A 19,302-nucleotide genomic window follows, 5' to 3' on the forward strand; every position below is an offset into this window, starting at 1 on the left:
GGTTGCAGGAGGTGTTGATGGTTGTGTGGAGAGATGTTCAGAGCGGGTGTGGGGTGTTAGACTGGGAGTTTCAAATCAACAGTAAAACTCATTCAGGTCTTCAGCAAGTTGTTGATTGGCCTCAGTCCTGGGGGATGGTGTCTTGTAATTGGTGATGTCTTTCAGGCCTTTCCACACTGATGCAGGCTCATTGCCAGAAAACTGGTGTTCTAGCTTTTTAGCGTAGTTCCTCTTGGCCACTCTAATCTACTTATTCAGTGTGTTTCTGGCCTGATTGTACAAGATTCTGTCTCCCCTTTTGTAGGAGTCCTCTTTGGCCTGACGAAGATGACAAAGTTTTGCTGTAAACCATGACTTATCATTGTTGAATGTTAAATGAGTCCTGGTAGGGATGCACATGTCTTCACAGAAACTGATATAAGATGTTACAGATTCCATGAGCTCATCCAGATCGTTGGTGGCAGCTACAAAAACACTCCAATCAGTGCAGTCGAAACAGGCTTGTAATGCCTGCTCTGTTTCGTTGGTCCATCTCTTTATAGACTTTACTACAGATTTTGCAGATTTAAGTTTATGCCTGTAAGTCGGTATAAGATGAACCAGGCAGTGGTCAGAGAGTCCTACAGCTGCTCTGGGGACCAAGCGATATGCATCCTTTATGGTGGAGTAACAATGGTCCAGTATATTACTGTCTCTGGTGGGACATGTAACATGCTGTCTGTATTTTGGCAGTTCATGGGAAAGATTTGCTTTATTAAAGTCCCCGAGAATAATTAAAACAGAGTCCGGGTGTTGTTGCTCTGTCTCTGTGATCTGATCAGCGAGTTTCTGTAAAGCTGAGCTCAAGTGCGTTTGCGGAGGAATGTAAATACTCACGAGAATGAACGAGTGAAACTCCCGCGGCGAATAGAACGGCTTACAGTTAATGAAAAGCGCTTCTAGATCGGAACACGACATCTTCTTTAACGCTGTAACATCTGTACACCACCTTTCGTTGATGTAAAAACATGTCCCGCCGTCGCGCGATTTCCCCGTTGATTCTGCGTCGCAGTCTGCTCTAAACAGCTGAAAGCTGGGCAGTTGTAGCACGCTGTCCGGAATGGCGTCATTCAGCCAGGTTTCCGTGAAACACAGAGCAGCAGAGTGTGAAAAATCCTTATTTGTCCGGGAGAGCAGAAGAAGTTTGTCCGTTTTGTTGGGCAGAGAGCGGAGATTCGCCAGATGGATGCTAGGCAGCGCCGTTTTGAATCCGCACTTCCTGAGCTTCACGAGCACGCCGGCTCTCTTCCCCCATCTGCGCGTCCTGAAGCGCTTGATCAGCGCCGCTGCTCTGCCAGCTACAACGTTCAGCAAAACGTTCGAATAAACGAAATCCGGTAGAAGATTGTGTGGTGTGTTCTGCCGAATGTTCAGCAGCTCATCCCTGGTAAAACCGTGTTTTTTTTATCGTGTTTGAGAAACAAAAACAGGAAAAACTAACAAAAACAGTACAAACACTGGAGAGCCAAACACTGAGGCTGCCGTCTGCATCGCCATCGTGATATTAAGACCACCCTATGTGATATTAATAGCATCACCCTAGCAACCATCTACTGGAGCAATACCCTACAAACCATGCAAAACACACCGACATCTACCTAGCAACGCCCTAGCAACCAATCAGTACACCAACTACATAACCACTCTAAAAGAATCGCTCAGCACAAACTAACAACCACCTAGCAAAATCTTGTGTAGCATCATACAGATTTTTGCACTCAAATTTTCTTTAAAAACTGCTGTGGTACATCATTATAATGTTTATGAGTCTGCAGTCCCGTAGATATGTCATCTCGCTCCATGGCGATCCGCATCCCGGCAGGTTCCCCTAGTGACCCGCAGCGGCCCACGGCTTCATGGTGCATTGCAAACCGAGTCATCACATGTGCATGTCTGTACTGTACTTTCTACACACTTCTGCCTTTGTCCTGTGTCTCTTTTTCTCTGCTTCCTCTTTTTTCTTTCTGTTCACAAAGCCCTCCCGCCCTTTTGCCATCTCTACTCTGTCCCTCAGCCGATAAAGGATGCCGAACACAGAGAGAGACTGTCTAAGGACACTCTTTAGACATGAAACCCAGAGCGAGGCCACTTCCTGTGGGACAGGAGAGTCTGTCTGTCTGCCTGGCCTCCATCCATCAAAGCTGGTGGTCTTTAGGAAACGTTAACCCGCTTTAACCTTAAGGTAAATTACGTTAATTTTGTCTTAAAGATACAGCACATCTGAAAACATGATAATTTTAATGACCACAGGTTGTTTGGAGCAGATTTAAGTTTATGCCTGTAAGTCGGTATAAGATGAACCAGGCAGTGGTCAGAGAGTCCTACAGCTGCTCTGGGGACCGAGCGATATGCATCCTTTATTGTGGAGTAACAATGGTCCAGTATACTACTGTCTCTGGTGGGACATGTAATATGCTGTCTGTATTTTGGCAGTTCACGGGAAAGATTTGCTTTATTAAAGTCCCCGAGAATAATTAAAACAGAGTCCGGGTGTTGTTGCTCTGTCTCTGTGATCTGATCAGCGAGTTTCTGTAAAGCTGAGCTCAAGTGCGTTTGCGGAGGAATGTAAATACTCACGAGAATGAACGAGTGAAACTCCCGCGGCGAATAGAACGGCTTACAGTTAATGAAAAGCGCTTCTAGATCGGAACAGCACATCTTCTTTAACGCTGTAACATCTGTACACCACCTTTCGTTGATGTAAAAACATGTCCCGCCGTCGCGCGATTTCCCCGTTGATTCTGCGTCGCAGTCTGCTCTAAACAGCTGAAAGCTGGGCAGTTGTAGCACGCTGTCCGGAATGGCGTCATTCAGCCAGGTTTCCGTGAAACACAGAGCAGCAGAGTGTGAAAAATCCTTATTTGTCCGGGAGAGCAGAAGAAGTTTGTCCGTTTTGTTGGGCAGAGAGCGGAGATTCGCCAGATGGATGCTAGGCAGCGCCGTTTTGAATCCGCACTTCCTGAGCTTCACGAGCACGCCGGCTCTCTTCCCCCATCTGCGCGTCCTGAAGCACTTCATCAGCGCCGCTGCTCTGCCAGCTACAACGTTCAGCAAAACGTTCGAATAAACGAAATCCGGTAGAAGATTGTGTGGTGTGTTCTGCCGAATGTTCAGCAGCTCATCCCTGGTAAAACCGTGTTTTTTTTATCGTGTTTGAGAAACAAAAACAGGAAAAACTAACAAAAACAGTACAAACACTGGAGAGCCAAACACTGAGGCTGCCGTCTGCATCGCCATCGTGATATTAAGACCACCCTATGTGATATTAATAGCATCACCCTAGCAACCATCTACTGGAGCAATACCCTACAAACCATGCAAAACACACCGACATCTACCTAGCAACGCCCTAGCAACCAATCAGTACACCAACTACATAACCACTCTAAAAGAATCGCTCAGCACAAACTAACAACCACCTAGCAAAATCTTGTGTAGCATCATACAGATTTTTGCACTCAAATTTTCTTTAAAAACTGCTGTGGTACATCATTATAATGTTTATGAGTCTGCAGTCCCGTAGATATGTCATCTCGCTCCATGGCGATCCGCATCCCGGCAGGTTCCCCTAGTGACCCGCAGCGGCCCACGGCTTCATGGTGCATTGCAAACCGAGTCATCACATGTGCATGTCTGTACTGTACTTTCTACACACTTCTGCCTTTGTCCTGTGTCTCTTTTTCTCTGCTTCCTCTTTTTTCTTTCTGTTCACAAAGCCCTCCCGCCCTTTTGCCATCTCTACTCTGTCCCTCAGCCGATAAAGGATGCCGAACACAGAGAGAGACTGTCTAAGGACACTCTTTAGACATGAAACCCAGAGCGAGGCCACTTCCTGTGGGACAGGAGAGTCTGTCTGTCTGCCTGGCCTCCATCCATCAAAGCTGGTGGTCTTTAGGAAACGTTAACCCGCTTTAACCTTAAGGTAAATTACGTTAATTTTGTCTTAAAGATACAGCACATCTGAAAACATGATAATTTTAATGACCACAGGTTGTTTGGATAATTACTTGCACATCTCGTTTGACCACAAAACGCACATTAATGTTCTCCTTCAGCTGAGGAGCATGTCAAAATTTCAACATCATTACCTTGAAAGATCAGTCTGACCTTCTGCTCTCCCTGTTGCCAAGAAACAACATCTAATTGGCTACTGACACTACCCAGTATCCCAGCCCGAGCACAAACTATACTGCGCCCCCCACGTTTGCTTTAATGGAGGAAGGATCACGTGTACTTACATGTATTCTCTGTGTGCTGAATGGATGGCCGCCACGTTACTGTATCGCCAAAGCACGATTATGGAGGACAGGACGTCCAGAGTGGCATCAAACTGCAAACGAATGGACAACAATGATAAAGTGAAGCATTAAAACGTTAAAAACTATGAAATAATAACAATTTAATTATATGAAGTGTTCGCATACTTACAGCAAACCCAAACGCTGATGCACTATGCCGCATTATAGAAACAGCTGCAAAAGGAATGAGGAAAAATTAGTTCAAATGAAAATGATTTCAACTTAAAATGTTTTAATAGTTTTTACCATTTAAAAAAATAGTTAAATTAGTTGGACAAACTTAAATTGTGAAGTGTATATTTTTCAAATATATTTTATACTCCCTTTATTATATATTATTTCTTTATTTCTTTCTTTATTTAATATTTACCTTTAAAACAGTTAATTAGTTGGACAAACTTTAAATATGTAGTGTTTAATTTTTAAAAAATATATATATTTTATTTAAAAAATAATAAATAAATACATAAATGAGAGTTCATAAGTTGGAAGAACTGTAAATGTAAAGTGTTTAATTTTGCAAACTATTGTTATAAATAAATAAATAAATTCAAAAGATAGTTCCTTAGTTGGACAAACTTTAAATGTGAAGCGTTAATTTAATTTTTTTTTTGCTTATTTAAACAAATATATACATACAGACAAACTTTAATGTTTTTAAATAAATAAATACAATTTACTATTAAAAGTCCATTAGTTTTTTTTTTTAAGATTTCATTCACAGTAAAATAAATACAATTTACAATGAAAAAAATATAAACTTAATTATTCGGACAAACAGATAATTCCTTTAACATTATGTTATACTGGCAATGGAAATGTTATGAATTAATGTGAAGTTTAATTCCTATTTACTTTTCACAGCCTGTATCCAGTCACCATCCACTCCTGCATTCAGCAAGTATACATTGTTAATATTGATTTTGATAAGTGTTTGTCTCAGATATATATCTAAACATTATATATATGCTGTAAAACTGTGTTTGAATGATTTCCAGCAAGTAAAGTGGCCTGGATCAGATTTCATCTCTTCACACTGTGATGTCAGCACATGGTGTGACTGAGCTACTCAAACAGTAGTGTGGCTCGTGTCCAGTTATCGACCTTATATTGACCTCTAATGCACCTGAATCCTTTATCCTGAGACTGGATGAGCGATCAGAGATATTCCATCCAAATCTACAGGGTCAGCCAAATTCTCAAAGTACTCAGATCTGCATTTCAGGACAGTTTGTGCATCTAGTTTACATGTGCAATTGATTGTACAGTGCAGCAACATAGAATACACTACAGTATGTTAAAGAATTGTAATTTAGAGTATAGCATGGTACAGTATAGTGTAAACATATTTTTGGGGGGAACAAACTCCAAATTTTCTATTAATGTTCTTTTTAGGTTCTATTTTTGTAGTGTAGAACTATTCCAGCAAATACAGAACATTCCACTAATGTTAGCATATGGTTCTGGTTTAGTTCTTTTTGGAGATCCAATTCCAAATGTTCTAAAATGTTCTCTTTAGGTTATTTGTGCAGTAGTATCCAAGCAAACACAGAATATTCTGCTAATGTTATTGTATGATTCTGATTAGTGTATGATTCTATTTTTTGGGAAAAACAATTCCAAATCTTCTAAGAATGACAGAAGAACTCAAAATCTTCTATTATTTTTTGTAATGCAGAGGCATCCCAGCAAACACAGAATGTTACTCTAAAATTAACATGTGGTTCCTGTTTGGATACTTTTTTGAAATAATTCCAAGCGTTCTAAGAATGTTCTTTTTAGGGTTTTTTTTTTTTATGTTAGCATATATTTCTGGTTTAGGTTACTTTTGGGGGAACCAACTCCAAATGTTCTAAGAATGTCTCTTTAGGTTTCATCTTTAGTAGTGCAAAAACATACCAGCAAACAGAACGTTCCCTTAACATTAACATATGGTTCCAGTTTAGTTATTTTTTAGGGGGGAACCAATTAAAAATTTTCTAAGAATGTTATCTTTAGGTTAATTTTTTGTAGTGCAGAAACATCCCAGCAAACACAGAACGTTACTCTAAAATTAACATGTGGTTCCGGTTTGGTTACTTTTTGTGAACTAATTCCAAATGTTTTAAGAATGTTCTTTTTAGGTTTTTTTGTTGTTGTTGTTGTTGTTGTTTGTTTTTGGGATGCAAACACAGAGTGCTAATGTTCGCATATGGTTCAGGTTTGGTTACGTTTTGGGGAACCAATTCCAAATGTTCTAAGAATGTTCTCTTTAGGTTCTATTTTTTAGTAGTGCAGAAGTATCCCAGAAAATACAGAACGTTCCACTATCATTAACATATGGTTCAGGTTTGGTTACGTTTTGGGGAACCAATTCCAAATATTATAAGAATGTTCTCTTTAGGTTCTATCTTTAGTAGTGCAGAAATATCCCAGCAAACACAGAATGCTCCTCTAACATTAGAGTATTTTTACGGTTTGGTTACTTATTTTGGAACCAATTCCAAATGTTCTCTTAAGGTTTTTTTTTGTTTTTGTTTTTTTTTTGGTGCAAAACACAGCAATCACAGAACATTCCATTACATTAGCATATGGTTCCAAATGTTCTAAGAATGTTCTCTTTAGGTACTATTTTTTTTGTGGTGCAGTATCCCAGCAAACATGGAATGCTCCCCTAACATTAGCGTATGGTTCCACTTTGGTTATTTTTGGGGAACCAATTCCAAGAATATACTCTTTAGGTTCTAGTTTTGTAACCATGAATTGGGAAACAATATTTGTTCGTTGGGATGACTGAATTAAGGTGGTGTTGCAACGTCGACTTTGCCAGAAGACTGTAATATTCATTCTTAAATAACCAGTGTTAGTCTTAAGCTAAAGTTTGCACACCCATTCAAATGGCAGAAATCATTACTCAAATACAAACACACACTCTCTCTGTCCCTCAGGAACACCGTTAAAAATGAATAACGGAGCTGCTGCGGCATGAGATGAAAGATTTAGCAGTTCCTAAATATAAATTCTCTTCCTTTTAGTTAAATCCACTCCACCAAATTCATCCACTTTTAGACGTCTCGCGCCAGCCGATTTCAAGAAACACATTGACAGTCAATAAATCCATAAACCATGCAGTCATTCATTGTCCTATAGAATCCCATTGGACACACTAGAAGTTTACACTCAAAAAAACCACACACGTTGTCTCGGGGACAACATCTGCATCTTAATTTACAACAAACTGCAGGGGTTTTAGTTGTACCACATGCAGTGCATCTTGGGTAACAGGCAAGGATTTACAGAGACTTGTGTATCTGTGGAAAGCTGAAACCATTCCTTGCTCATTAGGAAGTCATATTTATGCTGATATGTGAAGTCAGCAGCTTCTACAAGGAGTGCTGATACTGTGGCCAGAGCCGATCATGAAAATCATGAAGCTTGTAAAACCGTAGGATCACAATGACGCATCATGTGAATAAAGGATTACAGTGGGTAATGCAGCTTCAGTCTGTCATGGGTGAATGCTTTGAATGGAATTATATTTCATAGGCACATCACAGAAGGCAATTTTGTGCAAAAAAACCCACTATCAATAACTTTTGCTTATAACTTAACTAATTTATGTAAGTATACTCACACTGTAATGAAAAATATTGCAACACTGATTTTGTGCATATGTGGCTCAAAAAAGTTGATAAACATTCCAGTAGGGTATGAACGTTTGATATACCAGAACATATGAGAAGATTTGCGTAACTCGTACAAAACTGTAATGAAAAATATCGCAACTGATTTTGTACCTACTTTTATATTTTACAAGTCACTTTGAGCATATGTAGCTCAAAAAAACCTACCAAACACCCATTATTGCAGGTTATGAATTTTACGAGAACATATACAGTAAGTAAATTTGCGTAACATAGGCCTATACAGTATTGTGAAAAAACATTGATTTTATGTTTTTCGTATTTTACAAATCAGCATTTGAGCATATGTGATTCAAAAAAAGCTGATACACATTTCAGTAGGTTATAAATGTTTGATTTGGGAAGACATATGAGAAGATTTGCATAACTCATACAGTGTGCTTATGAAAAAAATCGTAACATTTATTTTGTTTACTTTCGTATTTTACAAGTTACTTTGAGCATATGTGACATATGTTGCGTTTTTTCACAATACTGTATAGGCATAAGTTATGCAAATTTACTTGTATGTTCTCGTAACATTCATAACCTGCAAGAATGGGTGTTTGGTAGGTTTTTTTGAGCTACATATGCTCAAAGTGACTTGTAAAATATAAAAGTAGGTACAAAATCAGTTGCGATATTTTTCATTACAGTTTTGTATAACTCATACAGTGTGCTAATGAAAAAAATCGTAACATTTATTTTGTTTACTTTCGTATTTTACAAGTCACTTTGAGCATATGTGACTCAAAAAAACAGATAAACACTAATTTTTGCAGGTTATGAATGTTACGAGAACATACAAGTACATTTGCGTAACTTAGGCCTATACAGTATCGTGAAAAAACGCAACATTGATTTTATGTTTTTCGTATTTTACAAATCAGCATTTGAGCATATGTGATTCAAAAAAAGCTGATAAACACTCATTCTTGCAGGTTATGAATGTTACGAAAACATACAAGACAATTTGCATAATGCCCGGTTCAGACTACACGATTTTAGCCCGATTTTGCCACGATTTGCTTCACGTAGGGTGTCGTGGGGATTTGTAAACGACAGTGGGCTTCGGAATGCAAGATTCCATCGTTTCAGCACATGTAGTGTGTCATAGTGGACGACAACCGATTTCGCGTCTGCGATGCTTCACGACATCACGACAGAAAGACTAGCATGTTTAATTGTTTTTCCCATCGGCCACGACGAGTTCTGTCACATTGGTGATGTTGACCAATAGCAGCACAGAAGCTCTTTCATACACAGGTTTCAAACATGGCAAAACGAAAGAGAGATGATGGTGCTGCTAGGTGGAATTATGAGATGGAGGAAAGGTTCGTGGAGCTATGGCAACAGTACTCCGGCCTGTATGATGTGTCATCGAGGGACTACCATGTAGGATATCAGACCGAATCAGACAATCTAAGATTTGGTCCATGTGTTAGATTAGTTTATATGTCTTAGATTTATCCAATAAAGCCTTATTTATATTGAAAAGAGAAGTATCTTGTGTTTTGTGCTCACAAGTTAATGTCTTAATCTGCCGATCTTGTTACATGTGCTAATTAATAGTGTTTTCACTATATTTTGGATATAGATATCCATTGCAGAATTGATGTCATACGGCTCGTTCACTGAATCGCTGGCCGTCTCAGTGATCTGCCGTAAAACAGTGATTCTGTCCTAATTCCCTTGCATATTAATGGTGGAGTTCCCTTTAAAATCTTAAATGATTCCCTTTGAGCTAAATTATTGACCTGTTTCCCTTACAACCACGACAGAACAAAGAAAGAAAAATGCTGGCAAACTATAGCGGAAGCACATCAGCAATGTTTACACTCTTGTTTTCGGAAGTCAGTCACTAGTTCTGCCTTCTCGATGACATCACACGCATCGTTAAAGATGGCACACGATGAATGGTCGGGAAGCAACGTGTAGTCTGACATGTTTCTTGTCCATGCCACGACAAGATTTTAGGAGTCAAAATCGTGAAATCTGACACAGTGACTATCGTGACCGACAAAAATATCGCGTAGTCTGAACCCGGCATAACTCTTACAGTATTTATTAAAAAAAAAACGCAACATTTATTTTGTGTTTTTCGTATTTTACAAATCAGCATTTGAGCATTTGTGGTCCAAAAAACTGATACACATTCCAGTACGAGAACATTTGCGCAACTCATACAGTGTGCTAATGAAAAATATGGCAGCATTGATTTTGTGTTTACTTATTTTACGTATTTTACAAATCACATTTATATGGATGTTATGGATGTTTGAACATACATGAGCAATTTTGAACGATGTTGAGGAATAGTTTGTTAGTTGAATCACACAGTGAACAAACATGCTGCTGCTATGCGGCAAGAACCGTTTTGTGACAGTTATTCTCAGATGTATCAGTGGCGCATGATGTATAAACCCATTGAAGATCTTGTCCTTGACTGCTTAAGGAAGCTTTTGCTAGTCTCATGGATCAGCAGGACAAATAGATGTTGATTAAAATAGATGTTCATGGTTTGTTGCGTGTAACTGCGCTTTCTACTTTCTTTTAGGTGTTTCTTCTGTGAAAATAGGGCAGAGTCTTTAGAGACGGCGAGTTGCAGAATGTTGAAATCCGACACAACAGCTGCTCTGAAAAACCTGTCTTCCGCTCGGTCTGTCTTTTTGCCTCACACACACATTGCATCTTCACACACAAACCAAAACAGGGAATGTGATCTAGTTTCTGTGTCAGAGCTGGTGAATACATTTGCATGTTGTTATCGCATACACAACGTTTTCAGTCGTATTCTGATAAGTCTGGAGTCACTAGAAAGGCTTCTGACTGATCAATGTTATGATACTACAAAAACTAAATACCTAAACTTATACTAGATTATAAAGTTAAACATATTTGATCAGTTATAGAATTAGTTCTGTCAGTATCAGTTCTAATACTAATATTAAACATTTTCTAACAGTGTTTAAGCCAAGCTGAATACAGTTAGTATATTATAGAGCTGGGTCAATATTAAGTTACATATTTAAAACACAATAAAATACATTTTGTTCTATTTTGTCATTCATTGCACCTCTGATCAATACAGTGGAGTTTGTTTTTGAATGATTTGGCGTTTTTGAAATAATCCAGTGAGTCAGTGATTCAATGAGCCATTCATAATGACAGTTGCTAAATTTGAAACTATTCTTATTTTTTTATTTTTAATATATCTTTTTATGGCAGAAATAGTAAGTGTAATATGCTAGTACTTAGTTACAAAATCCTGTTTTTTTTATTTTTTAGGACTGGTGGTTTTAGTTTCACATTGAAATTATAGTTCTATTAGACAGTATATATATATACATATATATATATATATATATATATATATATATTAGAGCTGTCGAACGATTAATTACGATTAATCGCATCCAAAATAAAAGTTTTTGTTTACATAATATATGTGTGTATATTTATTATGTATATATAAATACAAACGCATATATGAATATATTTAAGAAAAAGATGTTATGTCTATATATTAAATATATTTATATAAAATATAAGAATATAAATATATAAATGTGTATACATGTAAATATTTTCAAAATATATACTGTATGTATGTGTTGTACTGTATGTATTGAAGATGGCTATGGACAATAAAGCACTGTTCACTTGCAGAACGCAAGCTTCTAGAGGGCACATAACTCGGAAGTAATGAATTTAGGTAAATGGGTGCAGAGCCAGTGGTGGTTTTGTAGGCGAACATTAACGCCTTGAATTTTATGCGAGCAGCTACTGGTAGCCAGTGCAAACTGACAAACAGAGGTGTGACATGCATTCTTTTCGGCTCATTACAAATTAATCTTGCTGCCGCGTTCTGGATTAATTTGAGAGGTTTGATAGAAGTGGCTGGAAGACCTGCCAAGAGAGCATTGCAATAGTCCAGACTGGACAGAACAAGAGCTTGAACAAGGAGTTGTGAAGCATGTTCCGAAAGAAAGGGCCTGATCTTCTTGATGTTGAATAAAGCAAATCTGCAGAACCGGGCAGTTTTAGCAATGTGGTCTGAGAAAGTCAGCTGATCATCAATCATAACTCCAAGGTTTCTGGCTGTTTTTGAAGGAGTTATGGTTGATGTGCCTAACTGGATGGTGAAATTGTGATGAAACGATGGGTTTGATGGAACCACAAGCAGTTCTGTCTTAACCAGGTTAAGTTGAAGGTGATGGTCCTTCATCCAGCAAGAAATGTCTGTTAGACAAGCTGAGATGCGAGCAGCTATATCATCGGATCATCAGGATGGAATGAGAGGTAGAGTTGAGTGTCATCAGCATAGCAGTGGTATGAAAAGCCATGTTTCTGAATGACAGAACCTAGAGATGCCATGTAGACAGAGAAGAGAAGTGTTTTTTATATATTCAATATTATTAATAGCATGTACAGATTGTTTAGATAACTATAAAGTTTAATCTGCTCTTCTCCCAGTTTACCAGAGAATTACTTTAATGTCTTTTGGGAGGAAAGGATGAATTCACGTGTTGTAAATCCCACAGCTCGGATTCAGCGCGAACTTAACATGGCGGCGCCCATCACCCGGTATAGATCAACTAACACAGTCATTATAAAAGTATTTAAACTACCAAATAAATTTACTTGCGCATATTTCAGAATCGGAATATCAGATATTTCATAATATAGTGAGTATGTTTATGAATATTAATAATAAAAAAGGACAAACTAAATAAAAGCGATCCATGTGTCATGTTGTGTCACATGACAAGCATAACGCGTCGCCATGGAAACAATAAGGCGATACATTCTAAAATAAAGGTCGCCTAAAAAACTCACAGTGGGGGCTCAGCTAGAATATTTTAAACTCACGTGTGAAAGGGATAAAATTACAGTTGAACCACTGATGTCACATGGACTATTTTAACGATGTCCTTGCTACCTTTCTGGGCCTTGAACGAGTCAGTTGCATTGCTGTCTATACAGGGTCAGAAAGCTCTTGGATTTCATCAAAAACATCTTATTTTGTGTTCCGAAGATGAACAAGGTTTAACGGGTTTGGACCGACATGAGGGTGAGTAATTAACAACTGAATTTTCATTTTTGGGTGAACTATAACTTTAATGTTAAAACTAATATGTTAAAGCTAATATAGTCTGACTGTTTACCAACTGAAATCCATAAGACTGCGACTTTTTTAGCTTCTCATCTATTTGTTCTCACAAACCCGTTTACTTGACTCAGTGTGTTGATGTTTTAAAAAACCAGAGGAGGTGCAGAGAGGGCAAAGCACCCTCCACCTCTCTATCTGTCTTCCATCTTTTATTTTTAGACTCGGGGCTCTATGGGAGTTGGATGCTGGCTTTTACAGGCTGGTAGTGCTGAATGCATTAATATCAGAGCGAACTACCCCTCCTCTATCTGTGACCTCTCCTCACCAGTGTGATATTTACATTCTCTGCCTACCGCAAGAAAAATTTTCAAACGCACACACATACTAATTTCGTTTTCTTCAGTCTGAAGTCAGTTCATTCTTCAGGACCTGGCATTTAAATACATTTCGCTACACCAAAATAGGGCTTATTTCCCACAATTGAGAAATTTCGTGGACATGTTTATTAGGTTTGGAGGTATGCGAGCGCATTTGTGTGTGTGTGAAGCAGAAGACACTCTGTCGCTGAGAGCGTGTTAATTGGCTGTGCTGGAAACCAAGAGACATCTGGGAATTGAGCTCTCACAGTCTGGCATTAGACCATTTCTCTTCTTCTCCTCCTTTCTTCCATCCTTCCTTCGCCGCACAAACCCGTTCGGTCCCTTCAGGCTGACAGGAGTAGCGCAGCCGTTAATGAAAAACGAGCCTTCCCGCTTACACTTCAGACTCAAACGCGTTTCAGAGAAGATAGCGAGACTTGGATCCCCTGATCAGACACTTTATCTGAACCGATTCGAGGATAATTCGGTTAAAACCATAATCCAGCCGTCAAATATAGATTTGATCTTCTCAAAACCCATACTGACCCAAATGCACGTCACCCAAACATAAGAAGACTGCGTGGAAGTCGAGATGGGATTTTTATGGCTTTTAGTGCATATTTATTGCGGTCTCTATACGCTAATGTACTTCTAAATAGCGTGGCAGACGAAAAACGGGTGACGAAATCAAATCTCACAGGCTTATATTAAAGAGGGTTAAAAGTCATTTCTAGAGAGTTGAATATCATAGAGACTTGAGTTGGACTTGGGCCAGTATAAAACTATCTAGCAACCACGCTATCAATGAAACAGCTCAGTCATTCTTGAGACATGGGACAAAAGAGGTCCAGCAAGGGTAACTGCTATTAGGTTTAAAAATAAAAATATTTTCAATTTTAAATGTCATGAGGGATTAATAATAGAATGTATTTAACACAATTATCACCTTCAATTTAATTTTCTCATTATTATACCAAATCTGTGTTTCTTAATGTCCTCTCACTACGTCTAAAACTGTGTCCACAGAGAAGGGTTCAATCATTCATATGCAATAAAATGGATAAAAATGTTTTTTTTAATGATGAAAAAGAGCTTGTTTTATCAAAAGCAACACTTAATAATATCTCCTATCAAAGCAAGGTTGTTTTTAATGACACACGCATGTTTAATACGATTTTAAAGTTGCGTCCCCACTTTTTGTCAACACCGTCAGACATTCAATAAAATGTAATAAAATCAGGGAATATCAGGGGCAGCTGTCACTCTAAAGGAACCCCTTGCCACACAGTTCACCTCTGCAGAGTACATCAGTGTCAGACAGGCTCTGCTAAGTTAGTTTTAGAATATTTTAAATCCTAATGTTAATATTTCCTGTGTCACAGCCATGATATGTCAACACCATCTTCCAATTTCTGAGGAAATTATTTGAAATATTTAGATAATTGTATTCTCCTGAAGCAGGTTCCATGGGCATCTAGCATCAACAGAAACAAATAAAATGGCTACTACATGAACTCCATTGGCTTTGTGAAAGAAATGCAAAATTTGTCAACACCGTCAGGTGTCACCACCATAAGATTTTGTGTTCCAATGATATATCAAAATACTTAAATGTGACTCTTGAATACAAGCTTTATAAACAATAACATACTCACTGTTTGTTGTTTGTTTTAATACAGTAATTGACTGATTCAATGTATTTGATAGTTAAAATTATTACAAATTCAGGTTTTCGTCACCTCCGTCAGATGTGTTAACTCCGTCAGTTCTGTCACCTCCGTCACCTCCGTCAGTTTAATATTTTGATAATATTTCATTAAACTGAGCTGGATGATGACATCACTGAATTGAATGATGAACTGTCTTTAACTGAAAAATGAGTGTTTACTATTGTCATTTTGCATTATTGACGCACTATTGTCCTAATTAATGCTGTTCAGTTGCTTTGACACAATCTGTATTGTTAAAAGCGCTATATAAATAAAGGTGACTTGACTTGACTTAATCTGTCTGCTAACACAAGAATGTGTTTTGAAATGTTAAAAACATCTTGAATGCTGTTAAAGATAAAGCTGAAATTATATTGCACAGTCCAAGCTAAAAAAAGCACATTTTGTTAAAAAAGAGAAAAGCTGGGAGGTTGTATCAAAGCATATCTCAGTAGCTTAGTACATATAAGATACATAAATGTAGATTCATTTGTCTTGAATACAAGGTTTTATTTTTTCAATTTTGCACCCTGTTTTGTCCCACTTCTCAAGAATGACTGAGCTACCAAAATTAAATGACAAGAATAATCAGACTACTTTTTAAAATTACTTTTGATCTAATTCATTTACCACATTGATTTAAATAGGATAATCTTGTACCATATTGATATAAAAATACAAAGAGAAATACAAACATATTTCATTTGTTGTTATTAACTAAATGAAGTGTGTTAAACATTACATCATTAATCAAAAATGATTCAAAAGCTAATAATTAAATAATAAAAATGTTAAATTAAAATAACAAGCAAAAAAAAAAAAACCACTTACTAAAAAAATATGAATGTGACCGTTAATCAACATCAGAAAACTGTCAACATGCAAGTTAACTTATTACCCTAAATAAATATATTATGCGAAAGAGGTTTGGCAGACAAGAAAGTTTGAGAATCCCTGCATACATGTAAATAAGAAATTTTAAAGGGGTCATGAACTGAGAAACCTAAATTCCCTTGATCTTTTGACACTGTCATTGTACTATAAAAGCATCCTGTAAGTTTCAACATTCAAAACATTCTCGTTAGTCTAAAAACCGATTATATTGAAGGCAGTCTGAATGACCGCTGAATGGCCAAAATGACCGCTTGTGGAATATATGACTCTTAGATGCAATAGTTTGGATAAGCACCACCTCCACAGAAGAAGATCAACGCTTGCTTCTACATCACTGCCTGTTTAGCCCCGCCCACTGATTCGCGCATGTAGAAGTGAACGCGCAGGTCTACGCAGAAACCAAACAATGTTCTGAAGACAACAAAACGCTGTGCAGTGCCAAGTTGTGGAAAAACAGTGTTTCCATTGCCTTCCTTCTGATCCCAACGTTACGAAAGAGTGGATGAACTTTACCAGAACTCCCACCCAGAACACTCTAGTAAGCAGGGGCGGACTGGCCATCTGGACATTCTGGAGAAGTTCAGAACGACCGTCCACCCGATGGCCATCGGCCTGGCTGGTTCATCATCAAAGAAAAAAAACACACATCACAAAATAAACCATTTTGTCAACAAAATGGTGGTTGTTCACGCCATAGCTAGCTGCTATGCTAAGCGCCAAAAAAAAGCTAGAACAAATCTCATTCCTGTGGTTGCCCAAGTCAAAAAGCCATTAGCCAGCACCACAAATTAATGTAAAACAAATCAAAATCCTAAGGTTTGATCGTGTTTTTTACAGGTTAATTTACCAAAACAATTAGCTCTATCTCTGTTATTTGCCCTTACCAAGCTGCCTGCAATCATTTCATTTCCTTTGACACCAAAACGTTGCCTTTACTGATAGAGAGAGACGACTAAATGACAGCATCTCTCAGGCGTCGCTGCTCCGGAGTTGCTAGTGACTGAATCTTCACAGCCTGGCAACATGAGTCCCAGAGTCCCCGTCCAACTCTGGAAGTGTAAGGTGAGTCATTCCATCCCGAGGGACAGAGCGCCATGCAAGAAACCATTCCCTCTAAATCATACATCAAATCCAGTGCGGGGCTTCTGTTAGCTGCTCCAAGATTAAACCACATGACCTGGAACCAGTCTACAAAATGATTAAGCCAACAATAGTCTGCGTAAGGCCAACTTGTGCATCCCGGCTTAAAGATTTAAGGGAATATTCGGGGTTCAATTTAAGCTCTATCAAAAGCATTTGAGGCATAATGCCGATTAAAACTTAAAATGTCCCTCAGATCTTTTCGGAAATGGAAGGTCAGGATGAGTTCACTGCATTTTGGGATACAGTTTTCCAGAAAACGGCAACTGTGATCCAGATATTACATGCAAAATTCACAGTACAGTCTTTATAGTGCAGAAATAGCAAGGATAGTATGCAAGTATGCTATTGAGACCGTAGAATGGTCTCCACAGTGGGTAAAACTCTTTTTAAAGTACATTTTATATTCAAAAGAGCAAGAACAATTCCTTTTTTGTATTATATGATCACTTTTCTTTGACAGCCTTCCAGTTTTGTACCTTTAAGGATATTCTGTGTTTGTAGCTAAGAATAAAGTGTGTTTTAAACGTATTTGGTTTACGACGTTCCCGTGTGTCTGAGTTTATCCTCTGCACTTTCTTTCAGCAAAGATTATCAAAGTAATCTTGCAGAAAAGCCATGAGGAAACTAGTCAAACCTGATCTTGTGTATCAAGCTCATGGCACTTAACCAAACTACACACAGCTGTTGGCTCTGCTTAGCTCAGAAAAATATTGTAAAATAATATGATATATATATATAGAGAGAGAGAGAGAGAGAGAATTATCTCTATAGAATTATATAGAGATAATATAGAATTATATTAATATATGTAATATATATTATCTATAGAATTGTATTAATATTAAATTCATATAATATAATTTGTAATTAATTGTATTATTATATAAAGTACATATAATTAATTATATAATTAAATAATATATAAAATATATTATAAATTATTAAATAACGACGCATAAAATAAATATATAACTATTATATTTTATATATCATTAGAAAGATAGATAGATAGATAGATAGATAGATAGACATTTTTATTACATGTGTTATAAAAGTAGTGTATAATTATATAATTATAATTATATTTTAATATTATATTTATATATAATATACATTTGGTCAAAATAACATTAAATATTGTATGCATCATTATATAATACATTAATATATAGAATTCTATTTTATATATATATATATTACAAATAATTACATATATATTTTGCATTTACATGTATTAATAAATTATATAACCAATTATATAATTAAATAACATATATATATATATATATATATATATATATATATATATAAATGTCATGTCTTATATAAATATTTGTATTCATATATTATATGTGTGTGTATACTCTAGACTGTAAGGTAAAAATCAAACTGCTACAGAAACGATTCTGAATTCGTTCTTTACAACTGCATCAGAAAGTCCCAAAAGACTAAAGCTACATCGACTTCAAAACAGGATATGACATCATACAGGTCTGTATCATTAAGGGGCCTGTTATGCTCTAGAGAAGAGGGTCCGGATACTCACTGAACGCAGCGATGGCTAAGATCATTGTCACCACAATGGAGACCCACGATACCCATAATGCCTTTTTTCTGTAACTCTGGGCCTCCTGGGGTTTCAGACGCATACTGCTCTCCAGGAGTCCTGCTGAGGGACAGCGCTCGGTTAGCTTACGTCAGGTTATCTCTTCACATCTCAAAGGAACTCAATGGGATTTATTCACAAATAAGTCCATAAAGTGTATAAAGGGCTAGTTGTCACAAGCACAATATCTCAGCAACTATGAGGTTTTGATTAAAAAGTCGAATAATGCAAATGCTTGTTTTGTATGTTGATTTATAGCATCTATAGTTCAAAACTGTCTTAAATCAGGATCGATTTTGTGAATTTTGTTCTCAAAACTACAGTTGTAGCTGTTGTGCTCAATAGAATCGCACTAGAATTCATTCAGAAAAGAATCAACTATATAATTAATTAGAATCTGCATTCTAAGCATAAGGTTGTCAAGTTGACAAGTTGTCACACAAATTAATATGTTTTAACTTCAAACTATAAATAAATGG

At 37.2% G+C, this 19,302-nt stretch overlaps 1 protein-coding gene across 1 annotated transcript in view; it reads right to left on the reverse strand.

The window, feature by feature from the left end:
- Positions 1–19,302, reverse strand: part of LOC107586956 (transmembrane protein 163-like) — a 48,359-nt gene that overhangs the window by 28,153 nt on the left and 904 nt on the right. Inside the window, exons 2-4 of the mRNA XM_016274527.1 lie at positions 18,764–18,883; positions 4,468–4,511; positions 4,278–4,369 (exon numbers count right to left, since the gene is read on the reverse strand). Of these exons, the coding sequence (XP_016130013.1) occupies positions 4,278–4,369; positions 4,468–4,511; positions 18,764–18,883 (256 nt within the window). The remainder of the gene's footprint in view (positions 1–4,277; positions 4,370–4,467; positions 4,512–18,763; positions 18,884–19,302) is intronic.

The sequence above is a fragment of the Sinocyclocheilus grahami genome, unplaced genomic scaffold (genome assembly GCF_001515645.1).
Source record: "Sinocyclocheilus grahami isolate Dianchi unplaced genomic scaffold, SAMN03320097.WGS_v1.1 scaffold87.1, whole genome shotgun sequence".
NCBI classification, from domain to species: domain Eukaryota; kingdom Metazoa; phylum Chordata; class Actinopteri; order Cypriniformes; family Cyprinidae; genus Sinocyclocheilus; species Sinocyclocheilus grahami.